At 56.4% G+C, this 26,142-nt stretch overlaps 2 protein-coding genes across 6 annotated transcripts in view; both read right to left on the bottom strand.

The window, feature by feature from the left end:
* Positions 1-8,213: 8,213 nt before the first annotated feature.
* LOC137450669 (transforming growth factor beta activator LRRC32-like) lies at positions 8,214-12,046 on the bottom strand. The gene is made up of 2 exons (XM_068157487.1): positions 11,912-12,046; positions 8,214-10,985 (listed from the first exon to the last, which is right to left on the bottom strand). The coding sequence occupies exons 1-2, from the start codon at positions 12,029-12,031 to the stop codon at positions 9,033-9,035; spliced, it is 2,073 nt and encodes a 690-aa protein (XP_068013588.1). The 5' UTR covers positions 12,032-12,046; the 3' UTR covers positions 8,214-9,032.
* A 5,076-nt stretch (positions 12,047-17,122) lies between these two features.
* The window catches only part of EDA (ectodysplasin A), a 90,229-nt gene continuing 81,209 nt past the window's right edge, over positions 17,123-26,142 (bottom strand). The window contains exons 5-8 of one of the 5 annotated variants that reach the window (XM_068157611.1): positions 24,848-24,882; positions 24,381-24,432; positions 20,509-20,639; positions 17,123-18,473 (exon numbers count right to left, since the gene is read on the bottom strand). In XM_068157611.1, coding sequence (XP_068013712.1) covers positions 18,222-18,473; positions 20,509-20,639; positions 24,381-24,432; positions 24,848-24,882 — 470 coding nt within the window. In that variant the 3' untranslated portion in view covers positions 17,123-18,221. The remainder of the gene's footprint in view (positions 18,474-20,508; positions 20,640-24,380; positions 24,433-24,847; positions 24,883-26,142) is intronic. The other 4 variants (XM_068157610.1, XM_068157608.1, XM_068157609.1 and 1 more) reach the window with 4 other exon arrangements.

The raw sequence follows: 26,142 nt of genomic DNA, 5'->3' as shown, positions 1-26,142 counted from the left end.
AGTTAGAGTCACCCTGCCCTGGACTCCTCTGTGAAAGGTGTCCTGCACCCAGCCTGCCTGCAGCAGCTGCTTTGCTGGCTGCTGCTCCAGAGTGTCCCATCCCTGCTGAGGGAAGAGGTCTCAGTGCCAGTGCAGGCTCTGCTGGGGATGCTAATGCCTCTGGGGTCATTTCTGATCTCATCTCAGCAGTCACCTGCAGCAGCCCCACAGGGCCCAAGAGAAAGGGCCCATCAGCACACCCTGTGACAGAGGGTCTAAGACAAGAGGGTCAGGAAGGTCACCAGTTCCCTAATCTCTCCTCAGTCAGGCACAAAAGAGGGCAAGCTCACCTCTGGGCAGGTGGAGGGGGAGGAAGGTCTGGCAAAGCTGCTCCAGCTGGGTGGACCCAGCACTTCCTGGTGACTGGGGCTGTCCTTCCCAGGGCAGGACTCTGCACCTCTGCTGTGGAACACCTTCCTTCCAGCTGTGCTGCTCTCACCACCGTGGCCTCCCCAGGAGCTGGATGTCAGGGGTGTCTGACTGCCTGGGTGGGACATGGAGCACTGCCACAGAATCACAGAAACATCCAGGTTGGAGAAGACCCTCAGGACCACCAGGTCCAACCCAGAACCCTGCTCTACAAGGGTCACCCCTAAACCAGGTCCCCAAGCACCACATCCAAACCCCCTTCAAACACACCCAGGGTTGGTGACTCAGCCACCTCCCTGGGCAGCACATTCCAATGCTTGAGCTGTCCTGCCATTGCCATTCCAAAGTGGGGTCTGAGTGGAGTTAGAGCTTCCAAACCGGGCTGGAGGAGGACAGGAGGGGATTACCAGCCCAGGAGAAAGGCTTCCCAGCCCCTGCCTGTCCACACTGGAGAGTCACCATGGGGAGAAAGTGCAGCTGCACTGCTGGGGCTTCATCTACAGCTGCTGAGCAGAGGGAAAGACCAGGAGGAGCAGGGAAAAGTCAACCCCCATCTACCTGCCTGGTGTTGGCTGCCCTTGGGACACAGCCAGGGGGGAAAAGCTCAAGGAGGAGCTCACAGGAGGGAAACAAGAGCTGCTGCTGGGTTGGGGCTGACTTGAATGCAGAGCTTGCTGCTGGGATGAAGGGAATTAGTGGAGCAACATCAAATAGTTGTCCTGGATGGCCAAAGGTTCTTGTCTCCCACTGCTGGGCTTTGGACAAGGGCCAAAAGAAGCTCTGATGGTTTGTGCCCTGTGTGAGCACATGGGGACCGCTCCTTGTGCACCCTCCCAGCTTGCCATAGCTTGTGGCTTCCAGGTTCAGGAGAGGCAGCTTTGTGTGGGGACCACCCAGGGCTTCCCCTGCTCTCTACCTCGTGGCCCCTCAAGCCCCTGGCACCCTCAGTGCTCCCCTGCCCCACACTCACCTGGCAGCTGCCCACATGAGGAGCCACATCCTTGGGTCTGGGAGGCTGTGACATCATGGGGCTGAGGCTGGCAGCAGCCTGCCATGTGGCACTGACATCTGCATGAGGAGCCACTCCTGCTCCCAAAGCCTGGGGGGAGATCTCCACTGGCAGACCCCCAGGTGGGTGCCTGGGAACATCTCGTGCCCTCCAGAGGCTGGGGACACTGGTGAGGGTCCCCCTGGGTGCTCAGTGCCTGCCCTGCTGCAGAGGGCTGCTCTCCCTCCTTCCCCTTTCTGATGCCGTGCTGGAGCCTGGCACCTCCCCACAGGATGGGTACTGAGGAACAGGCTGAGGGTGACAGGAGCTTGTTCCTGCCAGCTGATCTCCAGAGCTGCTTATGCATGGTGCTGCCCCCAGCTTCACCTAGCCCATGGCCTTCCAGTGCCCCAAAGGAGGGAGCAGGGCTCATGGCTCTGCCCTCACCTGAGGGCTCAAGCTGTAAGGAGGCAGAGCACCTGGTGATGCCTCATGTGCTGTGTGCCCTGGGCTGCCCACAGCCCTGGCAATGTCCCCCACAGGCAGCACACACCAAGGCAGGCTCTGCAGCACACCCTGTCCCCAGGGCCCTGGGGGACAGCTAGGGTGAGGGCATCCAGCTGCAGAACATCTGTTGGCATCTGCACTTGCCCAGGGGCAGCTTGGGAAAGCGATGCTGCAGGAGCCAGCACAAGGAGCCAGCAAGGGAGATGTGGGCCTGGGTTGCCCAGAGAGGTGATAGATGTCCCATCCCCACAAAGAGTCCAGCTCAGGCTGAGCCTGAACAACCTGCTCTGGTTGAAGGGCTCCCTGCTGACTGCAAGGGGGTTGGACTAGATGAGCTCTGAAGGCTCCTTCCCACCCAAACCCTTCTGTGATTCCATGCTGGGAGCTGTGCTCCCCAGCCACCCACTGCCAGAGTCTCCTCTGGTTGAAGGTCTGCCTGCTGGAGAGCTGATGACAGGTCACAGCCTGGCTGGAGCCCCACCAGAGAGGAAGAAAGTGTCATGAAGAACACGCCTGACCTCACTGCAAGGCTGGAAATAGCTGCTGGGGGAGCGCTGTGAGTCAGGCAGGAGATGCCGTGGCAGTGAGTGATAATGGAAAGCAGCGCTGGCACAGTCCTGCAGATGGGCTAAAGGCCTGGAGGTGACACATGGGGACAAGCCACTGTCACTAGCCTCCTATCCCAGCCCCAAGCTGCAGAGAAAAATGCCACATTAGCTAGGAGCACACACACAAAAAGCCACCAGGCTGCCGTGAGGGGACAGTGGTTTGTGAGATCAGCTGCCCTTGGGGATGCAGGCTGGGGCAGTGTCAGCAGAAAATGAACTGAAGGAAACCTTCAGCACCTCTGCAGCATCTGGAGCAGCTCTCTGACCAGGAGAGGCTGAGACACTTGGGGTGGTTTAGCCTGGAGAAGAGCAGACTGAGAGGAGAGCTGCTCAATGCTGATCAATAACTGAAGGGCAGGGGGCAAGAAGGTGAGGCCAGACTCTGGTCAGTGGTGCCCAGTGACAGGACAAGGGACAGTGTGCACAAACTGGAACCCAGGAGGCTCCATCTGAACATGAGGAGGGAGGAACTTCTTTGGTGTGAGGATGCTGGAGCCCTGGTCCAGGCTGTCTGAAAGGTTGTGGAGTCTCCACCTCTGGAGAGGTTCCAACCCCCCCTGACCCTGGGCAGGCTGCTGTGGGTGACCCTGCTTTAGCAGGGGGATTGGACTGGATGGTCTCCAGAGGTCCCTTCTAAACCCCACCCTGCTGGGATTCAGCACCCATTGTGGTGCTGTCTGTGCATGGAGGTGGACTTACCTGAGCTCTTAGGCTGGGGAAACCTGGGGCAGGAGCTGCTGGGCAGAAAACATAGTTCACTGCTGCCCCTGCTTCATGTCCTGCAACAGCCTAAAGCACTTACCTTGCACTGTCTTGTCACAGAGGTGGGGAGATGCAGGCCAGCCTGTGCTTCAGCTAAAGCCAGAGGATGAGGAGCACTCCCTGCTCTTCCCTGGGCAGCTCAAGGAGGGATGGGCAGCAGAACAAGAGAGAGGATTCTGCCACTTGGCTCTGGTGAGACCTCACCTGGAGCACTGTGTCCAGCTCTGGAGCCCTCAGCACAGGAAGGACATGGAGCAGGTCCTGAGAATGATCAGGGAGCTGGAGCACCTCTGCTGTGAGGACAGGCTGAGGGAGCTGGGGTTGTTCAGCCTGCAGAAGAGAAGGCTCCAGGGAGACTAACAGCAGCCTGCCAGTACCTGAAGGGGGCTACAAGAAGGCTGCAGAGGAACTGTTCCCAAAGGCCTGCAGGGACAGGGTGAGGGACAATGGCTTGAAATGAGAGAAGAGCAGATTGGATTGGATGTTAGGAACAAGTTCTGCACCCTGAGGCTGGTGGAACACTGGAACAGGATGCCCAGGGAGGTGGTTGAGGCTCCATCCATGGACACACTCAAGGGCAGACTCAACAAGGCTCTGAGCACCCTGCTCTAGTGGAGGATGTCCCTGCTGAGTGCACAGCAGGGTTGGACTGGATGAGCTTTGGAGGTCCCTTCCAACTCAAACCATTCCATGATTCTATGAGGTAGAAGATTCTGTGAGGTAAACCCTGGAGGTGTTTGCAGCCAGGCTGGCTGTGGCTGTGAGCAACCTGCTGTAGTGTGAGGTGTCCCTGCCCATGGCAGGGGGTTGGAGCTGGCTGATCCTCGAGGTCCCTTCCAACCCTGACAGTTCTATGATGCTATGATGCCTGCCAGGCAGTGAGCAGGAGAGTGTGCAGCTCCTGGAGCAGCTGAAGCTCTGCCTGCCTTCTCCAGGGAGAGAAAGAAAGCCCCAAACCCAAACCCAACACAAACAAAGGCTGAAGTGAGCTGCAGAGAAGGTAATTTCCACATGAGTTAGCAGAAGAGCTGGCTGGAAATCTGTGATAAAAATCTCTCTTTCCCTGAAAAGGCAGAGGCAGGGCCATGGGAAGGCTTTCCACTGGAAAGAATGAGCTCTGCTGGATTTCTCAACCAGGGCTCTAGAAAATGTCTCCATGCTCACAGTGCTTAACCACTGCTGCTGGCCTGGCAGCCTCCGGCTCCTGCCGCCCCTGCCTCGCAGCCTCCGGCTCCTGCCGCCCCTGCCCCGCAGCCTCCGGCTCCTGCCGCCCCTGCCTCTCAGCCTCCGGCTCCTGCCGCCCCTGCCCCGCAGCCTCCGGCTCCTGCCGCCCCTGCCCGGCAGCCTCCGGCTCCTGCCGCCCCTGCCTCGCAGCCTCCGGCTCCTGCCGCCCCTGCCCCGCAGCCTCCGGCTCCTGCCGCCCCTGCCCCGCAGCCTCCGGCTCCTGCCGCCCCTGCCTGGCATGGCTCCGGCTCCTGCCGCCCCTGCCTCGCAGCCTCCGGCTCCTGCCGCCCCTGCCCGGCAGCCTCCGGCTCCTGCCGCCCCTGCCCCGCAGCCTCCGGCTCCTGCCGCCCCTGCCCCGCAGCCTCCGGCTCCTGCCGCCCCTGCCCCGCAGCCTCCGGCTCCTGCCGCCCCTGCCCCGCAGCCTCCGGCTCCTGCCGCCCCTGCCTGGCATGGCTCCGGCTCCTGCCGCCCCTGCCCCGCAGCCTCCGGCTCCTGCCGCCCCTGCCCCGCAGCCTCCGGCTCCTGCCGCCCCTGCCTGGCATGGCTCCGGCTCCTGCCGCCCCTGCCTCGCAGCCTCCGGCTCCTGCCGCCCCTGCCCGGCAGCCTCCGGCTCCTGCCGCCCCTGCCCCGCAGCCTCCGGCTCCTGCCGCCCCTGCCCCGCAGCCTCCGGCTCCTGCCGCCCCTGCCCCGCAGCCTCCGGCTCCTGCCGCCCCTGCCCCGCAGCCTCCGGCTCCTGCCGCCCCTGCCCGCAGCCTCCGGCTCCTGCCGCCCCTGCCTCGCAGCTCGACAGGAAAACACAGCCTTCTCTTTTGGCTCTGTCCCTTTATTTGTTTGAACTGCAACATCCTGCAGCTCTTCTCCCCTCCCCTGGGATGGAGAAGGAGCTTGAGATGCCAAGATACCTCCAGGAGAAGGAAACCATTTCCCCTAAGCCATGGGAGGCTCAAGCTGAGGACCACTGCAGACCATGGGCCCTGGGTTCTGCCTGATCTTGTGGTGCCTCATGCTGGTTTCTGCTGACAGGGACTGGGTGCAGCCAGCTAGCTGCCCCCTGTGCCAGCCTGAGCCATGCATGCTCAACTCATACCTCTTCTCCCAGCCAAGCTCAACACAAATCACTTCTGGTGCTGGGAAAAGAAGGCATTGCCCTCAGTGCTGATGTGGACTCAGTTCTTGTTGTCCCCATGAGACCACAACCTCAAATCCTCTTTTGCTTTGAGCTGGGAGAGCACACAGGCATCCATAAAGATAACCTGATGTGTCATTTCTCTACCTCCTCACCCACCCTTTGGCCTTGGGGGTTCTTGTCCAATTTCAGGCACTCCCTTGCACTCTGCCCCCTAGCAAGGACACCCTCTCTGCCACCCTTTCTGCCACCCCAAGCTTTATGTATCTCTGGAGCCTCCCCTGCAGGATAAAACCAGTACCAGGATCCTTTCCCCTGTTTTCAGTTTGTGCTTCAGCAGATGCTTTAATCCCCAGGAGAAAACTTCAGATAGCAGCAGCAAATTGTGCCCCCAGTGCCACTGTCCCTGCACAGCTCACCCACCAGCTGCTGCTGGTCCATGGGGACATGACACTGTGTCAACAGCCCTGGGCAAACATGGCTCTGGAGCACTCAGGAAGCCTCAAGCAGTGCCTGGCAGCTCATTGTGTCCCCAGGCACCCACGGTCCCCACTGTCCCCCCAGCTCAGCGTGGCTGCAAGGCTCCAGCCCTCCACAAGCCTTAGCACGAAGAGTGATGAAAAAGCAGCCCAAAGGGCAGGACAGCCTCTGGTCACACACATGGAAAGTACAGCCTGAGAGGGGCTTTAAATGAGGAACAGAGGCCACACAGAATGTCCCAGGAACACTCATTGAAGGTGACAGCAGTGACTTGGCCTCTGGCTGGGTGGCCCCAAAGAGTGGCCCTGTAATGTCACCATGTGCCTGGGCTGAGGAAGGAGGCTGGCATGGAGATGGGGACAGGCTGAAGCCAGGCTGAGCTCCCCCACCTGCAATACATGGGCATGGAAAGCACTGTCTCTGTCCCAGGGGAGCTCGGGTGCCACCCAGAGACAGGGCACCCAGCTGAGGGGAAGGGCAGGAGAGACCAAGGTGAGCACAGGAGCTCCTGACACCCTGTGCTTCATGCCCAGAGCCCAGCTGGCTGTGTGTCCCCAGGGACATCAGCTGGAGCCCAGGGATGAGAGAGGACAAGGCTTTGTGGTGGCAGTGAGAGGTTGGCTGGCACACACTGGCACTTTGGTGGGCAGCAGGGACAAGGGAGCAGGACCAAAAAGGGGAAAGGTGTGTGGCAGCAGGAGATCCAGCAAAGTGCTGTCCCTGAGCCAGGCACTGGGCTTTCACCAGCACAACAGTCCCAAAGGTCCCTGCAGGGTGGTGACACCACACCAGGCTGCCCACGGCGCCCCAGGCGCTGGCACGGCTGCTTCCTCCTGTGCCAAGGCATTGAGTGCCAGATCAAAGGGAGACTGAGGTGGGGAGGGACAGGCAGGGCCATCAAAGGCCCCCCCAAAGAGAGTCCCTCAGGAGCTGGATGCCCATCAAAGGGCAGGAAGCTGCAGCCCCAGGGGCAGTGAGGGCAGCATGGGGACAGCAGATGTGCTGCAGCAGAAGTTGCCTTTGCTTCACAGTAAAGCCATGGCGAGCACAGGAGGGGAAAAAGGAGTTCACTGCTTGGGATTTTAAGTGGCTTCCAAGCCCTTCTGCTTCCCTGCCCCTAAGCCAGCAGGTGGATACCCAGGAGAGCCAGGGACTTCCAAGGTGGAAGCAAAGAGCTGTGAAATGTAGGTGGTTTCACAGCAGCCTGCCTTTGTTTGTCCTTCCTCAGAGCTGGCCTCAGCCCTTTAGGTCCAGCACTACTCCCCCCTGGGAAGCTGCACCCCTGGGCCAGCCAGGCTGCCATTGTGCACTGGCATCCAGCAGCACCCATCCCACCACACCAGCTGTCCCACCTCACCAGTGCAGCTCACAGCTCACCCAGTGCCTTCCCCCCAGCTGGGGACCCACATCAAACCCTGGCCGTGGGGGGGACAGATGTTCAGAAGGTGTCAGACACGCTGAGGAGCACAGCTCTGCCAGCACTTACCTCTGTGGTGGAGCTCAAGCTGCACTGCTGACTCAGGAGTCCAGGCTCTGAGGGTGGGAAGGTCCTGCACCCCCCTCCAGGAGCCCCTGAGCCAGCATCAGCCCTGCACAGCAGGGGACTGCTTTCCTCTCCTTCTCACTACCTCAGTGGGTGAGGACAGGGCAGATTTCCTGCATCCACAGCAGTGCCTGGGGCTATTTTGAGCCCTGCCAGCTCCACAGCATCCTGCAGATGACAGCTTGGCAGGAAAAGGCAGAAGAGAAGCCAAGGATTCTCCCAGAACACCCTCCCCACCTCAGCCCTGCCACACACCACAGCCAGAGCTGCCACACACCACAGCCAGAGCTGCCACCACCAGGCACCTCTCCCACTCCTTGCAGGGCTAGGGAACAGTTTGGGGAGCAGGAGCAAGTCTTTAGCCTATCAAACCCGCTTAAAAGGCAGACACTGACTGCTGAGGGAGCTGTGAAGTACTCAGGTGGTACCAATGGAGGCAATTCTCCTTCCACAGGTAGCACATGATGGGTTCAGGGTGGGAAAGATCAATCCATTCAAGCAGCCCAGGCCTTGGCTTCTTGTCCATAGGAAGGCAGGGCAGAAAACACACATGAAATGCCTTTCAGAGTGTTTAATTTCTTGCAGGGGCCAGAGCAGATGGGGGAACCTTCCTCTCTCACAAGGACAGGTGGCCCAAAGTCCACCTCTGCCCAGCCAAGAGCTCAGTACCACAGCATCACAGTATGTTAGAAGTTGGAAGGGACCTCAAGAGATCATCAGGTCCACCCCCCCTGCCAGAGCAGGATCAGACAGGGCAGTCTGTGCAGGAATGCAGCCAGGAGGGTTTTGAATGTCTCCAGAGGAGACTCCACAACCCCCCTGGGCAGCCTGCTCCAGGGCTCTGTCACCCTCACTGTAAAGAAGTTTCTCCTCATGTTGAGCTGAAACCTTCTGTGTTCAAGCTTGAACCTGCTGTTTCTTGTCTCATTGCTGTGCACCACCCAAAAGAGCTTGGCCACCTCCCCCTGGCACCCACCCCTCAGATATTTATGCACACTGATGAGATCCCCTCTCAGTCTTCTCCTCTCCAGACTCTCAGTCTCTCTTCACAGGGGAGATGCTCAAGTCCCCTAATCATCCTCATGGCTCTCTGTTGGACTCTCTCCAGCAGTTCTCTGTCTCTCTTGAACTGGGCAGCCCAAAGCTGGACACAGTATTGCAGGTGTGGTCTCCCCAGGGCAGAGTAGAAGGGGAGAAGAACCTCCCCAGCCCTGCTGGCCACGCTTTTCTCGATGCCCCCCAGGATCCCATTGGCTCTTTCAGCACCCAGCACGCTCCCTTCAGGGGGTTTGCAAAGCAGGCAGGGCCCTGGTGTGGAGGTCTGAGACACACTGGAGTGATAAATATTATTAATCAAGAGTTTTGACTGATTGCTGCAGTCCCTGCTCACACTTTGGTGATGCTGTCTGCTGGCTCCTCTCCTTTGGGCTGGAGGGGGAAGACCTTGTTGCCCTGGAGCCCTGCACACTCCGGGGGCTTCTGCCCTCTCTTCAGCAGGAGGCAGCAAGCCCCGGTGCTGAGAAGCAAAAGGCTCAACAGGACCACGAGCAGGGGCAGAGAGCTGGTGCTCCTGGCACTCGGGCACAGCCTCTGAGGGCTGCTGCTTAGCTTGGCTGAGAAGTTCCTGCTCCCGTCCTGGTAGGTGCAGAGGGCCTCGTCCAGGTCCGGCACGGCCACGCTGCTCTCCTGCAGCACCTCCAGCCAGCCCAGCGAGCAGCAGCTGAAGGGGTTTCCAGCAAGGGACATGGCCTGCAGGCTCTGGCACCAGCTCAGCACTGCTGGCTCCTCCAGCCTCAGCAGGCTGTTATGGCGAATGTCCAGGCTCTCCAGGGGGGAGCAGAGAAGACCTGTGGGCAAAAGGCTCAAATTATTGCCTGAGAGGTCCAAGACTTTGAGCATCTCCAGGCAGGGCAGCTCTGCCTTGCTGTCATCCATCTGGTTGCCCCTCAGAGAAAGTTTCTGCAGGGAGAACTCCAAGCCCCTCAGGGCTTCCTTGGGCACAAACAAGTCCTTGTTCTCAGCCAGGTCTAGGGAGAGCAGGAAGGTCTGGTTGAAGGCATAGGGCTGCAGCCTGCTGATGTTGTTCTTGCAAAGGCTCAGATGCTTCAAGTGTGGCACGTTGTAGAAGGGGGTGCAGGTGCCTCCCGGGGCTGGCACCTGAGAGCTCCCTCCTGAAACCTCCCCCTGGTCCTTCCCCAAGCTCTCACAAGGCTGGAGGCTGTTGGAGCTGAGATCAATTGTTTCCAGCTGAGGCAGAGAGGGGAAAAACCAGCGTGGCAGCACACGGATGGCATTGTCGTGGAGGTCCAGCCAGCGCACAGAGAGGGTGGGAGAGTGGTCCCTGGGCTCCATGCCATCAGTCAGTGACTCCCTGGCCACATCCTGGAGACAGTTCCTAGCCAGGCTGAGGCTGTGCAGAGAGCCCAGGCTGTGGAAGAAGGGAAATGGGAACAGCTCCAGCCGGTTGTTGCTGAGATCCAAGTCAGCTACCTGCGTCAGCCCTGCCACGGTGTGCCGGCTGCTGTTGAACTTCGCCATCTCCTCATAGAGCAGGGCAAACTCCCCTGGATGGCTTGAGCCTGGGAGCAGGGAGGCAATAAGGTTGTTGGAGAGGTTTAGGTGTGTGAGCTGCTGGGCTTTGGGGAGTGCTGGAAAATAGAGAAGTCTGTTGTGGCTCAAATCAAGCACTTGAAGCAGGTAGGACTCCGCTCCCTCCTCCCAGACAAAGAGCTCCAGAGCATTGTGGCTCAGATTTAAGACTCGCAGCTGCGTGAGGCTGAAGCCAGAGACACAGTGGAGGGAATTCAAAGCCAAGTTCACCACCTCCAGCTCTTCCAGAGCCTCAAAAGCTCCCTCCTCAATTTCCATGAGGTAGTTGTTGCTGAGGTCGAGCTCACGCAGCCGCGGCGTGCTCCGGAAGATCCCTGCCGGCAGTTGGGTCACCTTGTTCCCGGAGAGATCCAGCACCCTCAGCCTGGTGAGGTTGCTGATGTACCAACCTGCCATGTGGCTCTCCAGGCTGTTCACAGACAGGTCCAGCACCTCTATGTTCCTGAGCAGGTGCAGGGCTCTTCCGTTAGCGATGTAATTGCGGTCCAGGCGGTTCCGTCCCGCCAGGAGCCAGCGCAGCCGGGGCAGCTGCGCCAGGGCGGTGGCTGACACAGCTTCCAGCTGGTTGAAGCACAGGTCCAGGTGCTCAAGCTGCTCCAGGCCTGGCATGGAGCTGCCTGACAGGTTTTGGATGAAATTGTGGGAGAGCTCAAGGTGCTTTACCCCTCGGCCCAGCTCCTTCGGCAGGTCGCGCAGGCCGGCTCCTTTGCATGACACCTTGGTGGGGCTCTGCAGAGAGAGACAGGAGATGCCAGCTGCACCAGGCAGGCTACAAACCACAGCTCCAGCGCAGCCAGCTGGAGCCATCGTGTCCTAGCAACATGGAAATGAGCGCTGTTCCCCCTTCCCAAGCCTGGGGTGGCAAGGAGAGAGACAAAGGCACCGCTCAGAGACAAGCAGCATGTCCCCAGGGTCAAGGAGAGCTCTCCAAGACACTGCTGAGTTGCTCCTGATGGTGCAAGGAGAAGGCTCAGCCTCTGGCCCCACAGGCTGTCCTCCTCTGTGTGCCAGTAAGCAAGATGGGGTGAAAGAAGCACTGTGAGCACTGAAGATGCATCAGGCTGGTGGGGCAAACCCAGCCTCTGAGGGTACTGGGAGAACCCAGGGACTGATCCAGAGCCTGCCTGTCCTGTGTGGGCAGAGGAAGGGCACTATCCTGCTGGGCTTCACCTTCCCTTTCCCTCCAACCTGGTTTCCACCACCAGTTTGGAATTGGGAGCCTGGATGTGGAGCAGTTGGTTTCTACTCCCCTGCCCATGCTTGTGGCAGGGGGCCAGCTGCTTCACACCCAGGCTCCCAGCTGCCTTCCTGACATTCACAACCCCTGTCTGAACCCCCAGGAGACCCTGCACTCCATCCTCCTTCTTGGCAAGCTTCTCAAGCTGACACTCCCATGTCAGGGACTTCTGGAAGGTGCCACCAGCACAGCTCTGACATGGGAGCAGCTGGATGCCAGGAACCAGCTTGCAGGAGACCATCTTGGAGACAGGAGAGCAGAGATCAAAGCTGGAAAGGTTAAAAAGACGGAGGGTGGTGAGAGGTGCGGGGAGAAGACAGATCCTGTGCTTCACAGTGGGATGCTCTCAGACCGGCTCGGACCCAGGGATGCTGCTGGGGCCAGCCCAACCCAGGGGCTCCTCAGAAAGCAGCCTTACCTGCTGGCACGGCATGGACCTGGGCCTCACCTCCTCACTAGACTGGGCTTTGAGGATGAGTGGGAGCAGCCAGAGCAGCAAACAGCCTCTTTCAGCCAGCCCGTGGGCAAACAAGAGCATGTTGGGCTGCGGGTGCCGTGCCGGCCCCGTGCTGCTCCTCCAGGGCTCTCTGGCAAGCTGGGCAGGAGCCGGGCTCTGTATAAATAGGTTGCAGGATGGGATGGGGGAAGGAGATAACCCATGTGGGTGTCGGTAGTTACGGAAGTGGGAAAAGAAAGGCCTAAGATTGCAGAGGGGAAACAACAGTGCAGGAAGCCAGAAGGAAGGGAAAGAGAAAGGGCAGGATGGGAGGCAGGTGCCCGGCCGCACCCTGCGCTGAAAGGGGCTCGGCGCCGGGCTGCATCCACCACGACGCGGAGTGCAGAGCTGCTGCCTGGGAAGCCTGAGGGATTTTGGGGGGGTTCCCCGCGTGGATCCGCGCTTCCTCCAGCTTCCTCTGCCCTGTGCCGGCTCTCCCTGGGCAGCTGCTGCTGAGGACACCAAGCACAGCCGGTGAGGGCTCCCTGGCTATCCCGAGCCGGGGACTGAGCTCCTGGCTGCAGCCGTCGGGGCTCAGCCGGGACTCGCAGCAGCCCTGGGGCCGCGGTGAGCTCCCCGCATGAAGGAAGCGCAAATTTCCCTCCCCACACCACCGCAGCCCAGCCGAGGGGACTCTCCCGTGGCACTTGCCCCTCTTGGGGAACTAACAGCTGCCCAGTGTTCACCACCCGTTCCAGAGGGATGTGCAGAGCTGGCATCTCTCTCTTTCTCCTCCTCTTCTTCCTCCCCAGGAGGTTGTGTTGCAAGTGCTGGGCTCCTTACTGCCACCTCCTGCGTTCCTGCCAGGCATGGAGGCCAACTGCTGTGTCACCTCCTCACCAGACAGGGACTTTCCTTGCAGCAGCTCCAGGTGGTATCAGGGTGCCCACAGGCATTTTACTGTGGTGAACATCTCTATGTCCTTGTGCCACCTACAGCTGGCACTCACTGGGGACATGCTCCTCACATCATGGGACATGCTGCAAAACACAGTGCTCCCTGTGGGCACTTTCCATCTAAAGGAGTAACTCCAGGCAGCTGGCATGGTTGCCCAAGGATTTGTTTGCCTGCAGAACAGTTGCACTGCTCTTAGATTTGCCTGGCAGGAAAAAACCCGAACAGGATGTGACTGTATCTGAACTGCACAGGTATATACACACACACACCTGCTGCTGGTGCCCCTTGCCCTCCTGCCAGCCAACATGCTGGGCTCTTTTACCTCCTGCATGTGGCTCAGCCTTGAGCTAGACCAATGCCACCAGCCAGCCAGGGTGGTGACAGCCAGCTGGGCTCATCCCCAAGGCTGAGGTGTTTTGGGCTGATGCTCCAGCAGCAGCCGGGGCCAGTGGTGAGAGGAGAGCTGTTTTTGGAAGCGTGATGAGGACAGCACATCTGTGCAGATGTGACATCCTGCAAGCTCCAGCCAGGGAAAAATCGACCTCTGGATGAACCTTCGCCTCCAGCATCCCTCATCTGCCATCAGCAGCTGAACACAGAGCCCTGAATGCAGAAGGTGATGCAGGGGAGGAGCTGCGGCTGGGCGAGTGCTCCAGCCCCTGGCACAGCCCCGGTGCCACCTCCCCTGGGGAACCCCAACCCTCTCCTCCCTGCGGCCTGCATTGCTGGACAGGGCTCTGAACAGCAGGCATGGCAGATGAAATCAGCTGAAAAGTCCCTGAGTGGGATCAGGGACTTGTGTGGAGAGCCCCTGGACATCTGCACCCCAGAGTGGTGAACTCCCTGTGAGGGGAGCGAGCTGGGTATGGACCAAGAGCTGACCAAAGCACCCTGGAAATACCAAGAGGCTTTTCATGGACCTTGCTGAGGAAGAGTGAAACACACAGCACCAACAGGAAGAGATTTGCTCCTGCAAAGGACAGGGTATCCCATGCTTCTTACTACTCCTGGTCTCCAGGCTGGCTCCCAGCTCTCCAGAGTGGTCTGTGAAAGCAAGGTACCCCTGTTATCCCCGAGGTACTCACATGAGAGGCCTCCAAAGAATGGGAGAAATCAGCAGCAGGATAGAAGCCTGAGAGAAAATGGCATAAAATCACTTCACCAGTGTCACAGGGGTGAGAGACGCTTGCTCACAGCCTGGCCTTCGAGGAGGCAGGAGGATATGTGGTGACCTAATCATCAAATCTACACTTCTTTCCCAACAAATGCTATTTCCTGCTCATTCCTCTGACTGCAGAGAGCAGCAGGGACTCAGAAGACAAATGCTAAGCAGCTCTGAGCCAGGCAAGGGGACTTGGTGCCTCTTGCAGCAGCTGCATATCAAACTCTCCCTGAAGGATGCCTCCATCCAGCTTCACCTTTCAGCCAGGCCCCCTCGCACGAGCACAGTCAAAATACGTTCCACAGGAACTCCTGGTTTGGCTGGGGAAGGAAGTCCCAGCCAGGACATGGAGCTCAGGAACAAGCTTTATTTGCAATGAAAATCTTGCCAGTTTACATACACTCCCACCCTGATTTCTGTCCTGTGTGGCTATTTTCTGTGCAGACAGCCACTTGCAATGGTGACGTCGAAGCACAAACACCACCAACATCTCTGTGTGCAGCTCCAGCAGCTCATGGCCAGGGGCAGGTCTCTCTTCCTGCAACTCTTCTCCAAGTTTTCCTCTCAGCTTGGGCATGAGGAACGTGGGGTGGGTAGGGGCAGGCTTGTTTGGATGCAGCCATGAAGTACAGCTGTTGTCCCTTCCCTTTCCCCTCAAAGCCTGTGCCAGGGCAGCCAGGTGGCAGGACAGGAACCGGGGCAGGTGCCACCAGCCCACAGCAAGTGGCAAGACCTCCTGTGCTCCACCTCTTATTGGGAAGAGAAGAAACATGGATGAGCCAATTCACTTTGCTCATCTCCCTCCCAGTGCAGCTCAGGTGCCCTTTCCCAAGTACCTGATGCTGTTTGTTCAGTGGAAGAGTGATGAGGACAGTGGGTGGCAGAGGCACCACAGCTGCTTAGCTGGGTGAGAAAGAGAGCCAGGGCCAGGCTGTTTAGGGTGAGAGGCCACAACATAAAGCCTTTCCTGAAGAATGTCCTGCCCTCAAAAGGCTCCTGAGCACAACTGAACTGGCTTCCCTAGAGAGGAGCATGGGAGGGACAATGCTTTCAGGCGATGCATTAAAGACTCATTAGCTGCTCCCTGCCATCTCTGCAGCTGGAGCCCAGCTGGGCACCTTGGCAAGAAGGGAACCAGCAAGCACCACTGGAGAGGAAGGCTGGCACATGGGGAGCCAGTGGTGCCTGGTTTTGTGTCCACCATTTCAGGCACACAGCTGTTTGTCTATAAATGAGGCACCTCTCAAGCAGAGTAGGAACTGAGATACAACAAAACTCAAAGACATCAGAGGGTAAGAGTGGAGCACAGCCCTGCTCCTGAGGGAGTTTGTTCAAACTACCCACAGGCACCCTCCTCGTGCTTCTCTGAGCTACCCCCAGGCCTTTCAGCTCCAGTTTAGGGGAAGAGGCACCAAAGATGGTGGGACACCATCTAGGGAAGCATCACATAGAAGCTATACTACAGCCTAGGCAACCGGCACCGTGATGCTTCACTGATGAGAACTTGTTGCTGGAAGGGCCAAAGGCTTTCAACTATGAAGACTCTCCGTGGCTGCTACAGGACTGGTGATCTGCCTGCTCATCCCAGGGGGGGACACAGCTCCTTGTACCAAGGTATTCTCTGCTCTCCAACTCAGTGCCTCCAACTGAGTTACACCAAGCTCCTGCTTTGGTGGAACACAAGCATCATAAAAAGCCCATTAACACCTTCCACAGCAGAACCTGCTCCCTCCTGCTCTCCTCCCACATCCTGGGCACACACCAGAGAGGGAGCTCAGCAGAGATCCTCCTTTTGCTTCCTCCTTCCCGCAGCCAGAGTCAGGAGCAAATCCCAGAGCCTGCTGGTGGGGGACAAGGAATGCAAAGGACAAGGCACACACACTCCATCCACGGTGCCCTCCCAAGCCACTGCATTATTTATGCTTGTCCCCGAGAGTCCTGCTGCTCGGGCTGCATTCTAGAGCCGCCCTGTTAATGGTTTGCTTAATGTTCTCACTACACACAGTTGTCCCGATTCATTCTTGTCAGAGGGACATGTCCTCCTTAATCCTCTTGTAAAGGAAATAAACCACAACAGACTAGCTGAGTGCCCCTAAGGCTCTCGTTAGTCCAAGAAGTTAAGGCTAGAAAGGAGGAGAACACATTGAAAAAGAAAAGAGCAGGCCGTTTGTCATGCAGTTGTTCTGCAAACTGCATGCCTCCTGTGAATAGCCAGGCTGCAGCCAAGGCTGGGTGCCCCCAAGAAACATTCATCTCCCAGGAACTGCACACTTGGCAAGTGAGATCACTGGCTGCTGAAAGGGAGGGGAAAGAGAGTGGCAGAGCCAAGAATGCTGCAGCCAGGGTGGACCCTTCTGTGGTCACAGCAGCCAGGCTGAGACACGTCCGCTCCCACGTCCCTGCAGGTGGGAGCCACCTCTGGCTGGAGACGGAGGCCATCACCGAGGCCTTGGTCTGGGCTTTGTCCCACTTGCTACCCAGGCTGAAACTTCACCACCCTCTTTGGGTTGGATTGTTTTTTTCCCCCACTTGAAGAGGCTCTGCAAAAGAAATCCATCTGCAAAGCAACCCAACGCGACCCAGCACAAGCCGAGGCGGGGGACACAAAAGAGCAATTAGCGCTTCAGCCTTCTTCCTCAGCTTGAGCACATCTTATAGCTTTAGGTCTCCCCAGCTGAGGGGAGGTGACGGGAGAGAGTTGCTCAAGAAGCCAAAAGAAACAATAGTGTCCCAGCTCTTGTATTAGTCACCAGAAATCGAGTTGGGACTAGACTCAGCAGGGCTCAGAGGAAAGAAAAAGTGGTGACTTCATGCTGGACCAGACTCTTTTGAGACAGTTTGGGGTGTTCTGGGCTTGGTTTTTTTGGTGGGTGTTTTGGTTTTGGGGTTGGTTTTTTTTCCTCTAGGCACTCCATCACCACTTACTGCAGAATATTAGGCAGAAAGGTGGCAAAAGTAAAGGGGCAAGGGGGTGGGGGGGAGGGGGGGAAGAGAGGGGAGGATGAAAACCACCCCTAAAAGCAGGACAGCTGCTATTAAACCCAGCAGAAATGGATAAAATAGAATCATTCCTGTTTGAATATTTTATTCTTAAACATGACAAAACTTCCTCAGAGTGTTTCCACCAAGTACTTGTGTCTGCTCCAGGTGGCTCTCGGTGCAGCCTGCAGAAATGTGTTCTGGTTTGCAAAATATTAGTTCAACAGACACCTCCCCCCCATCCCCCCCACAAAAAAAAACACCCAAACAAACAACCCAAACCAAACCAACCAAACAAAACAAACCCCCCCCAAAAAAAAACAACCAAACAAAAAACCCCCAACCCAAACCAAAACCCCAACCCCAGACAAAACCCCTGACAAAACACAGGTCGCTGGAACAGCAGCAGTACGTTTAAGGCAGCCCCGGTGAGGGCAAGGTCTACCTCTGGGGTAATGGCAGGAGCTGAAAGGAGCAGAGGCGCTGGAACCGGTGGTCAGCCTTCTCGTGGGGACTGGGGGTGACTTCTGCAGTGTGGAGGCAGCTTCCTAGCCACTAAGCCTGCTCTACGAAGGACTCCTCCTCTCCTCTCTTTGCAGCCTGCTTCCAAGCTCTAGGTAGAGGCAACTCTGCCCTCCTGGCTCGCACTCCTGAGGATGAATGTAAACACCACCGACTCCGTCTTTACCCAACCTCCCTTGGCACCCCGTGGCCCTCCCAGCTCCAACTGGCAAGGCCCAAAACCAGAGCCCTCCCTTCCTTGGATTCGTCAGTGTGCGGAACAGGACAATTTGGACACAGCAGTCTTTGCCTTCCCCTGCCGCCGCCTGGGCTGCTCTCGCTAGTGCAACATAAAAGCAGAGACCCACACCGCCCTCCACGAGCCTCCTGCGAGGACCACAGAGCAGAGCATCAGTGCAGTAACACTTGAAATACTGAGACGGGGCGCAGGCGCCGCCAGCCTGCCCTCTTCACCACAGCGCCGCTCCAGCTAAGCCGAGTCTCCACGCGAGTCACAGAAGACAAACATCGTGCTGCCTGCCTTCACATCTAGGAATAAATAGCTTCTGGATCAGTTTTGGTTTTTGCTCTTGATGGCCGGATTACAGAACCCCCTGAAATACTGATAGGCTTATGCACAGCAGCTCGCTCCCCGCGTGCGGGTCCTCCGCTCCTCGGGCACGCCAAGTTCACCTAGGACGCCGGCGCCTCCCCTAGGCGTATGGCCCCGAAGAACGTCGTGTGCTTGCTCATGTTGATGGAGATGTCGGCGTGCACCATCTTCACGGCGATCTTCTGCCGGGCCTTCAGCAGGCACACCCCGGCCGTGTAGCAGGTGTTGAAGTTGGTCTTGCCGGTCTCGATGCTGCGAGTGCACTGCAGGAAGGGCTTCTCGTCCACCACCACCTCGTAGCTGGCGAAATCTGTGAAGTTGATGTAGTACACCTGATGTGAAGCAGCGAGAGGAAAGGGGTTAGGGGCTGGGCTTGGGCGCGCGGGGCCAGTCCGCGTCCCTCTCGGTAAGCAGGTGGAAGCAGCCTCTGCTAACGAGGCCTTCCGGGACACCTAGGCTCAGGGCAGGGCGGCTTGCTGGAGGCAGAAGAGCCCCGAGCCGCCCAAACAGGAGGAAGCTCTGCATTCCGCCTCACACCAACACAAGCAGCCACGAATCCATCCACCTATCTGAGGCTGAGCTATGGATCCTCACTTCGGACCTGGCTTCCCACAGGAGAAACTAGACCTGCACAGGCCTTAAGACAACCCTACCTGCTACAAAGAGCTTCTCATCCAACAATCAGACAGAAACATTTCAGCTCAAGGCCTCTTTCACTTACCTGGCCAGTCCTGCTTTATGGGTCCCATGAGCCTCCTTTAGTGCTGACATCAAAACCGCCCTAAGATGTACTGGGAGTTGTCGCCTTTGCAATGGGACCTGAGGTGCTTGCAAAGGCACAGCAGGGAAGCCACTCTCCCAGCCTCCAAGGCTGGGGAGCAAAGGACCTCGTGGTGTTTGCACTGATTTAACTTGCAGATCTAGCACCAGAGTCCCTGTGACTCCACCACTTGCTACTTAACCACCTCCTACACACTGCTTCTGAAGAACTTCAAGGGTGCCTGGGGAAGACCTGCCCAGAGTGAGGTCAGCCCCACAGAGCTGCTTCTTCCTTCTAGAAGATGACCAGCCATTCTGGTTGCATCTGCTAATTCTCCTGACACTACACCCTAGCCACAGAAGCCACACAGGCCTGAGTGCCCTTTGTTCCTTGATGGACTGCAAATAACAAAGGCTGCAGGGGCATGACAAGGTGGCCAGCAATGAGCATTAAGCACTTGGGAACCAAGTCTGCTTTGGCCCAGGTAGGGTTATCTTTCCTGTCCCCATCCAAACCAAACAGTAACCAGCTCCATGGAAAAGCCCCTAACATGACATCCATGACTCATTTCATCTGATTTGGCACTGTCCCAGTGGGGCTGCCAGATGAACAGGTCCAGCTTGAACTGAACCATTCCAGGTGAGGTTGGTTGGGGTTCTGAGCTATCTGCTCTAGTTGAAGCTCTCCCTGCTGACTGTGGTGGGGTTGGACTGGATGAGTTTTAAGGGTCCCTTCCAACCCAAACCATTCTGATCTATGATTAGAAGCCTGAAGCAAGGTGGAAGTTGCTTGGTTGTGCTTGTCACACACTTGTCTGGCTATAGTCTGCCCCAGAACTAGGACAAGCTTTTAGTCCATGGGTGGATGGACACCCTGCAGCTCTAGAAGGGCTGGGAGAGCTTTGTAGCAACTACTCCACACAGCTCTGAAACTCTGCCCAAGAATTCCAAGATGCTGGAGTGGTGCATTAGGTGATGGTCCACCTCTTGCACACCATTTGACTGGGGACAGGAAATGACATCTTCATTAGCTCTAAACTAACCACCCTACAACAAGCAATTACTCTGTTTAGCAGGTCCATACAGCCATCATCACTACCAGCTAAAGCAGCTGCTGAACCAAATGTGTGGGTCTGGAGCTACACAAAGAAGGTGGAGGCAAAAGGGAGTTACCTGGGTCGGAGTCTGGCCGAGCCACGCAGGCCAAGAGACTTCAGCTTACAAAGAGTGACGTGGCTTCACAGCCATCATGAGCTGCCAGGGTTTTGGTCTGACATCTCTGCTAGAGCACAGAGCCTAAGGTCCTGGAGCTGCAGGGAGGTTTAGATGGGCTGGTGATGGCTGCAGAGGCACCGTGGAGGATTAACTAAAGGTGGCTGGTGGTGTGTGGGGTCTGGATTGGGTAACTAAGCTCTGGTGGCGAGGAAGGTGTGACCTCGCTCTGGGAAACTCTAAAGTCTTCCTCCAACACACATCTCCTAGAGCAGGAAGCAGTGAGAAGCACAGGCAAGTTCTTGGCATTTGGTTGTTGTCTGGAGCCCTCTCGTGGTTCATGCAAGGCTTCCATTGGAACACAAGAATAGGAGTTAGGCCTAGGACCGTACTCACTTCTACCTGACTATAGATGAAGTATGTGCCGTCCACCAGTACCTCCAGCTCCCCACTGCGGGCATGCAGCTTAAACACCTTGGGGTTCATAGTGATGCGAGACCAGTCATTGAGGACTCCACCTGAAAGATCTCAGTATGAGAAAACGGCAGTCACTCAGTACCTGTCAGGATGGAGAGCGCAGGAGCACACAAAACACACAGACACTGCCGGGGCACGGCTACCGCTGCCTCACAGCCAAGCTGAGAAGTCAAGGAAACTTGGGGAGAAACCCCCCAGAGGTAAAGACTCTGCTGAGTTAATCTGGGCTCCTCTCCAGAGCTCTGACTCTGGTGGGCACCCATTCCACAAGTGCACAGCACAACTGATTTTCATCTCTCTTGGTCCTTGTGGAGAGCTTTTCTCCTCGTGCTTGAAAATCAGCTAGGCTGCGTTAATCCCCAGCACTGGATACAGGCTGGATGCCTCCTCCTGACACCAAATGGAGCCTGGCACCATGTCTGAGTGTTTTACAGGCCTGAAAACACATTCCCAGTGTCATCCCCACTCTGGAGCAAAGACAATCTGGCACATGCCAATCAGGTATTTGCTGAGTCTTCCTCTCTCCCTCAAGAGCTCAGGGACTGATTTTCCCCACTACTTCCCTACGATCAGCCACAGATCCCAAATGAGATCAGAGCTGTAATCCCAACAGCAGTTCTTCAGGCTCCTCCTGAAGAGCAGCTGTTCATGGCCCTTGTAAAAGCTTTGTCACTGGTGGCTTCCCTGGCATCCTGGAAGAAACTCTACAGCATAGGCAGGGGCAGTATCCAAGTCTCCAACAAAGATGCTCAGCTGACAGCAGCCAGCCTTGACACCATGAAATCTCCTCTGTACTTTCCATCTCATTTATTCCCCTCCCCATATCTCTCTGCCCAGTTTCCACACTAAACAAAGGGGAGCTTCAGCAGACTGTGTGCTGAGGACCACATCACCAGGTATGTCCTTGAGGACAACAAGTGGCCAAACTGCCTGCCCCCAACCCAGAGCTGCTGGGCTGGAAGATGTGGTGCTGAGGGTCATGCTTTAGTTAATGGTTAATGAGTTCATGGTTGGACTTGAGGGTTTTAAAAGGTCTTTGTGGTTCTGTGCTCTCAGCAGAATGTCTCCACAGAACCTTCACCCTCACTTTAAGCCTTGGGATGGTCCCTAGAAGAAAACTAATCCTTGCAGCAAGGGAGGCAACAGCAGCATGGAAAAACTTGTGTGCAGCTACAGGACCACCCATCTCTTGGGACAGCAGCTTAGGGGTACACAATTGAGTTTAATTCTGGGATTCCTTGACTTCATCATCCTTGACTTTGTAATCAGCATTATTTTAACACCAAAAAAAGCCTCCTTCATCACATCTCCTAGGGTTTCACAACCCCAAATAGCAACAAAGCAAGAAGCTGCCAACGCCCTCATCGGGGTCCTCAACATCAGGGACTTCATAGGTCCACCACCCCCTCCTTTGGTGGTGGAGCCAGGGGGATAACTGACACCATGAGGAGACCTCTACTCTCTGGATGGGTCAATGAGCAGAGGACACATATCACTGTGAGCCCAGAGCAGAGCCATTCTCTGTAGGTGTCTAGTTTTGGGCACCTCACCTCAAGAGGGACACCCAGGGGCTGGAGCATGTCCAAAGAAGGGCAACAAAGCTGGTGAAGGGTCTAGAGCAGAAGTCTTGTGAGGAGTGGCTGAAGGAACTGATGATGTTTAGCCTGGAGAAAAGGAGGCTGAGGGGAGACCTTCTCACTCTCTACAGCTCCCTGAAAGGAGGCTGGAGCCAGGTGGGGGTTTGCCTTGTCTACCAAGTAACAAGTGTCAGGACAAGATAAAAATGTCCTCAAGTTGTGCCAGAGGAGGCTGAGGTTGGAGGTAAGGAACAATTCTGCCCTCAAGTGTTGTCAAGGCCTGGCCCAGGCTGCTCAGGGCAGTGGCTGAGTCCCCATCCCTGCAGAGGTTTCAAAGCCATGGAGATGTGGTGCTGAGGGACATGGCTTAGTGGTGACCTGGCTGTGCTGGGCAAACAGTTGGACCTGATGATCTTAAAGGTCTTTTCCTTGGTTCTTCTATGGTTCTTTCCCCCTCAGCCTTCATCTACTTTGCAGCTCCCTCCCCCAGCTGCAGGCTGGCCCAGGCTGTGTTCTGCTGGCTGTCAGCTGGACAGCATTAATGGCTCACGGGGATGGACTGTTCCTGAGCAGCAGGGAAGGGCACTCAGGGCAATGAGCAGCCTGCACACTATGAACATCAGGGCCTCTTGTTAATGAAGAGATAATTACTCCTTAGCCCTGTCCCTGCTGCACCAATCAGAGGGAGCTGCAACCCTCCAGGTCTGGGTTGAAGGTACCTGCACTGCTCTCCCTGAGGAGCTGCATGTGGGGACTTAGGCAGGGCACAAGCCAGCCAGCTCCTCTCCAGCACTGCCAGACACCAGGAGCAGGGAGGCAGCAGATAATGAATGAGCTCCAGCTGCTGGCAAGATGAGAACTTGAGCAGAAATTGGATTGGGATCCGGGGAGGAAGGAGGAGAGCAAAGAGCTGCCTGTGGATGTGAAGCATCTCAGCAGGACTTGAGCTTCAAGGCTTCAAGGCTGTTATAGAATACCAGTGTGGTGGGGATTGGAAGGGATCTCTGGACATCATCCAGTCCAACCCCCCCTGCTAGAGCAGGGTGACCCCCAGCAGCCTGCCCAGGATCACAGTGTCCAGACAGGTTTGGAATCTCTCCATGCAAGGAGACTCCATAACCTCTCTGGGCAGCCTGCTCCAGGGCACCCTCACAGGAGAGTAATACTTCCTCATGGTCAGATGGAACCTCCTGGGTTCCAGTCTGTTGCCCCTTGCCCTGTCACTGGACACCACTGAAAAGAGTCTGATCCCCTCCTCTTGCCCCCTGCCCTTAGGCTATTGATCAGCATTGAGCAGATCCCCTCTCAGGCTGCTCTTCTCCAGCCTAAACAGCCCCAGGGCTCTCAGCCATTCCTCATCACAGAGATGCTCCAGGCCCTTCAGGATCTCTGTAGCCTCCTTTGGACTCCTTCCAGTAGTTCTGTGTCTCTCTTGAGCTGAGGAGTCCCTGTTGGGGGGGGATGAGATGCACAAAGAACCCCAGAGGCTGCAGGTGTGCATGGCTACAGCGTAACACAGGAGGACCTGGTGGCTTTGCACCTCTCTGTCCTCACACTACAGCTGTGCCTTCCCCTGCCATAAATCACTGGGAAAACTGAGAAAAAACAAAGGTTAATGGGGCTGAGACAGGAAAAGGATACACAGAGGGCTTAAAATAGAAGAGTGAGAAAGGAGGCTGAACACTGAGGGGCTGGGGAAAACTGACGACACAAGAGCAGGGTGGAGGAGGCACAACATCGGTCTGGAGGCTGGAGAGAGATCAGTGGGGAAGTTACTGGGAATTAAAGGACAGAGATCAACTGGGAGATAAATAGAAGAGGGAGGGAAACAGGGATGGAGACTCAGCAGAAGGGTTTGGGCAGGGAAATTTGACTAAGACAGTTTTGGTGCTGTGAATGGTGAGATGCTGGCCCAGGTTACTCAGAGGGGGGGCAGACGCCCCACCTCAGGAACCATTCCAGGTCATGTTGGACAGGGCTCTGAGCAACCTGATCTAGTTCAGGATGTCCCTGCTGACTGCAGAAGGGTTGGACTAGATGAGATTTGGAGGTTCCTTCCAACCCAACCTATTCTATGACTGTGTCTCATGGGGAAGCTAAGAGCAGGGACAATCAGGGATCTTGGACCCAAACAGGATGAACTTGGGCCCAGCTCCCAGCCCGAGGGTGCAGAATGAGCCCTTTACATAACTGCCAACATTATGAGATCCTTACCATTCTTGACTTGGATTGCTGAGCCTTGGCCTTGGAGGTGGACCACAGCTGGCTGCAAATGAGATCACAGGGATTTAAAGTTAATGAGACGCTCTGTGGCATTCTGCAGTCACTCCACACGCCTCCACGGCACTGCTGACCAGCAGAGGGGCAGGAGAGGACCCTGAGAGCATTCATGCTCTATCATAAATGAAACAAGAGGATCAGAGCAGCTGCCAACAATGTGTTTAAGCACTGGAGAAGAGGTGAGAAGCCCAAGATAGACTAAGAAGGCCTTCCTTAGAGCAGCAAAAAGGGTGAGCTCAGGCTGTCGCCCCACGTAGCTCTGATTTAACAGATGGCTGTGGCAGAGCTGCACCATGGAGCAGCAGGTAGAGCTAAGAGAGCTGCCAATGCTTGCCAAAACCCAGCCAAAGCTGGGGTTTGCCCCTTGGAAAGAAGGTCACCTTGAAAGAAGATCAACCAACCTGGATGTCTCTGGAGCCAGCCTTGTCTGTGGCACCTGCAAAATGCAATTTCACATCGTTGAAGAGGAAGCTTGAAAGAGCTGCAGTAAACTCTAAGTTGTTTTACCCCCTCAAACAATCAATCCATTCCCTCTTTTCAAGGAGGAGAACAGTGCCAGTGGTATGGCTGCAGCTTAAAGAAGAACAAAGAGTCCCCCCCAATCTTCCCTGGTTTCTTCCTCTTTTTCTATCTATCACCATCAACATTCCCCAAGGCTAGTCAACCATTTTCCATGAGAAGGACAAATTGCACAATCCTCCTGAGCAGTGATGGCCAAAACACCCCAAAACCCCAAACCCTAAGCCTTTGGGCTGCCAAGAGGACAAGCCTCACTGCACAGTAACTCAGGTCACTCATTGCACTTGGGCTGTGTGCTGAAATCTCTTTGCTCCGAGAGCCAGATTGTTAGAGAGGAGATGCTTGTGGGCAGCACTTGGGAGTGCTAAGGACCTCATGCTGCTCCTGGCCTCTCTTTTGGCAAGCTTTGAGACGCTGAGGAGGTCAACCACGTTTTCTTTTGAGCTATAGGGTGAGCCCCCTGATTTCTCTGGAGATGGATCTTTTCATGCTTGTTTTCACTGTTACTTTAAAGCAATTCAAATACTGTTTTCCTTCAAGGAAAGTCAACTCAGGTCACTCTAAAGTTGGGCTCTCACATTATCCTAGAGATCTCCTAGATCCTAAATCTCCTAAATCTCCTAGGTCACAGAAGCCCAGAGTGGTGTGGGGGTTGGAAGGGCCTTCTGGAGATCACCTAGCTAAAGCAGGGTCACCCCCAGCAGCTTGCCCAGATCATATCCAAGCCTATCTCCTCCTTCTCCTTCCAGCCTGCTCCAGCACCCTCACAGGAAACAATTTTTCCCCTCATGTTCAGAACAAACTGTTCCCAGTTTGTGCCTGTTGTCTTTTTTTCCTGTTGCTGGGCACCACTGAAGAGAGTCTGGCTCCATCCTCCTGTCCCCCAGCCTTTAGCTGTTGATCAGCATTGATCAGATCCTCACTCAGGCTGCTCCTCTCCAGGCTAAACAGCCTCAGATGTCTCAGCCTTGCCTCACCACAGAGATCCTCCAGGCCCCAGCACCTTCACAGCCTCCACTGGACTCTCTCCAGTAGTTCCCTGCCTCTCTTGGACCCAGGACTGGAGCCAATACTCCACACACATATAAAACAACAACACTGGTGTGAACTTTCACTGATCTGCCTGTGAAAGAGTTGTTAAATGCAGAGATTTTAACAAGTAAGTGGCACATGGAGA

Source organism: Melanerpes formicivorus, unplaced genomic scaffold (genome assembly GCF_026170545.1).
Source record: "Melanerpes formicivorus ecotype bairdi unplaced genomic scaffold, bMelFor1.0.p_v2 SCAF_37, whole genome shotgun sequence".
In the NCBI taxonomy this organism is placed as follows: domain Eukaryota; kingdom Metazoa; phylum Chordata; class Aves; order Piciformes; family Picidae; genus Melanerpes; species Melanerpes formicivorus.
This window is presented reverse-complemented; position numbering and strand designations above follow the sequence as displayed.

What these genes read in the sequence shown, in the direction of transcription:
- LOC137450669 (XM_068157487.1), bottom strand. Translation starts at nt 12,031, where the DNA reads ATGCTCTTGTTTGCCCACGGGCTGGCTGAAAGAGGCTGTTTGCTGCTC. An exon ending in GGTCCATGCCGTGCCAGCAG is followed by an intron (nt 10,986 to 11,911) that starts GTAAGGCTGCTT and finishes CTCTCTCTGCAG; the next exon opens with AGCCCCACCAAGGTGTCATG.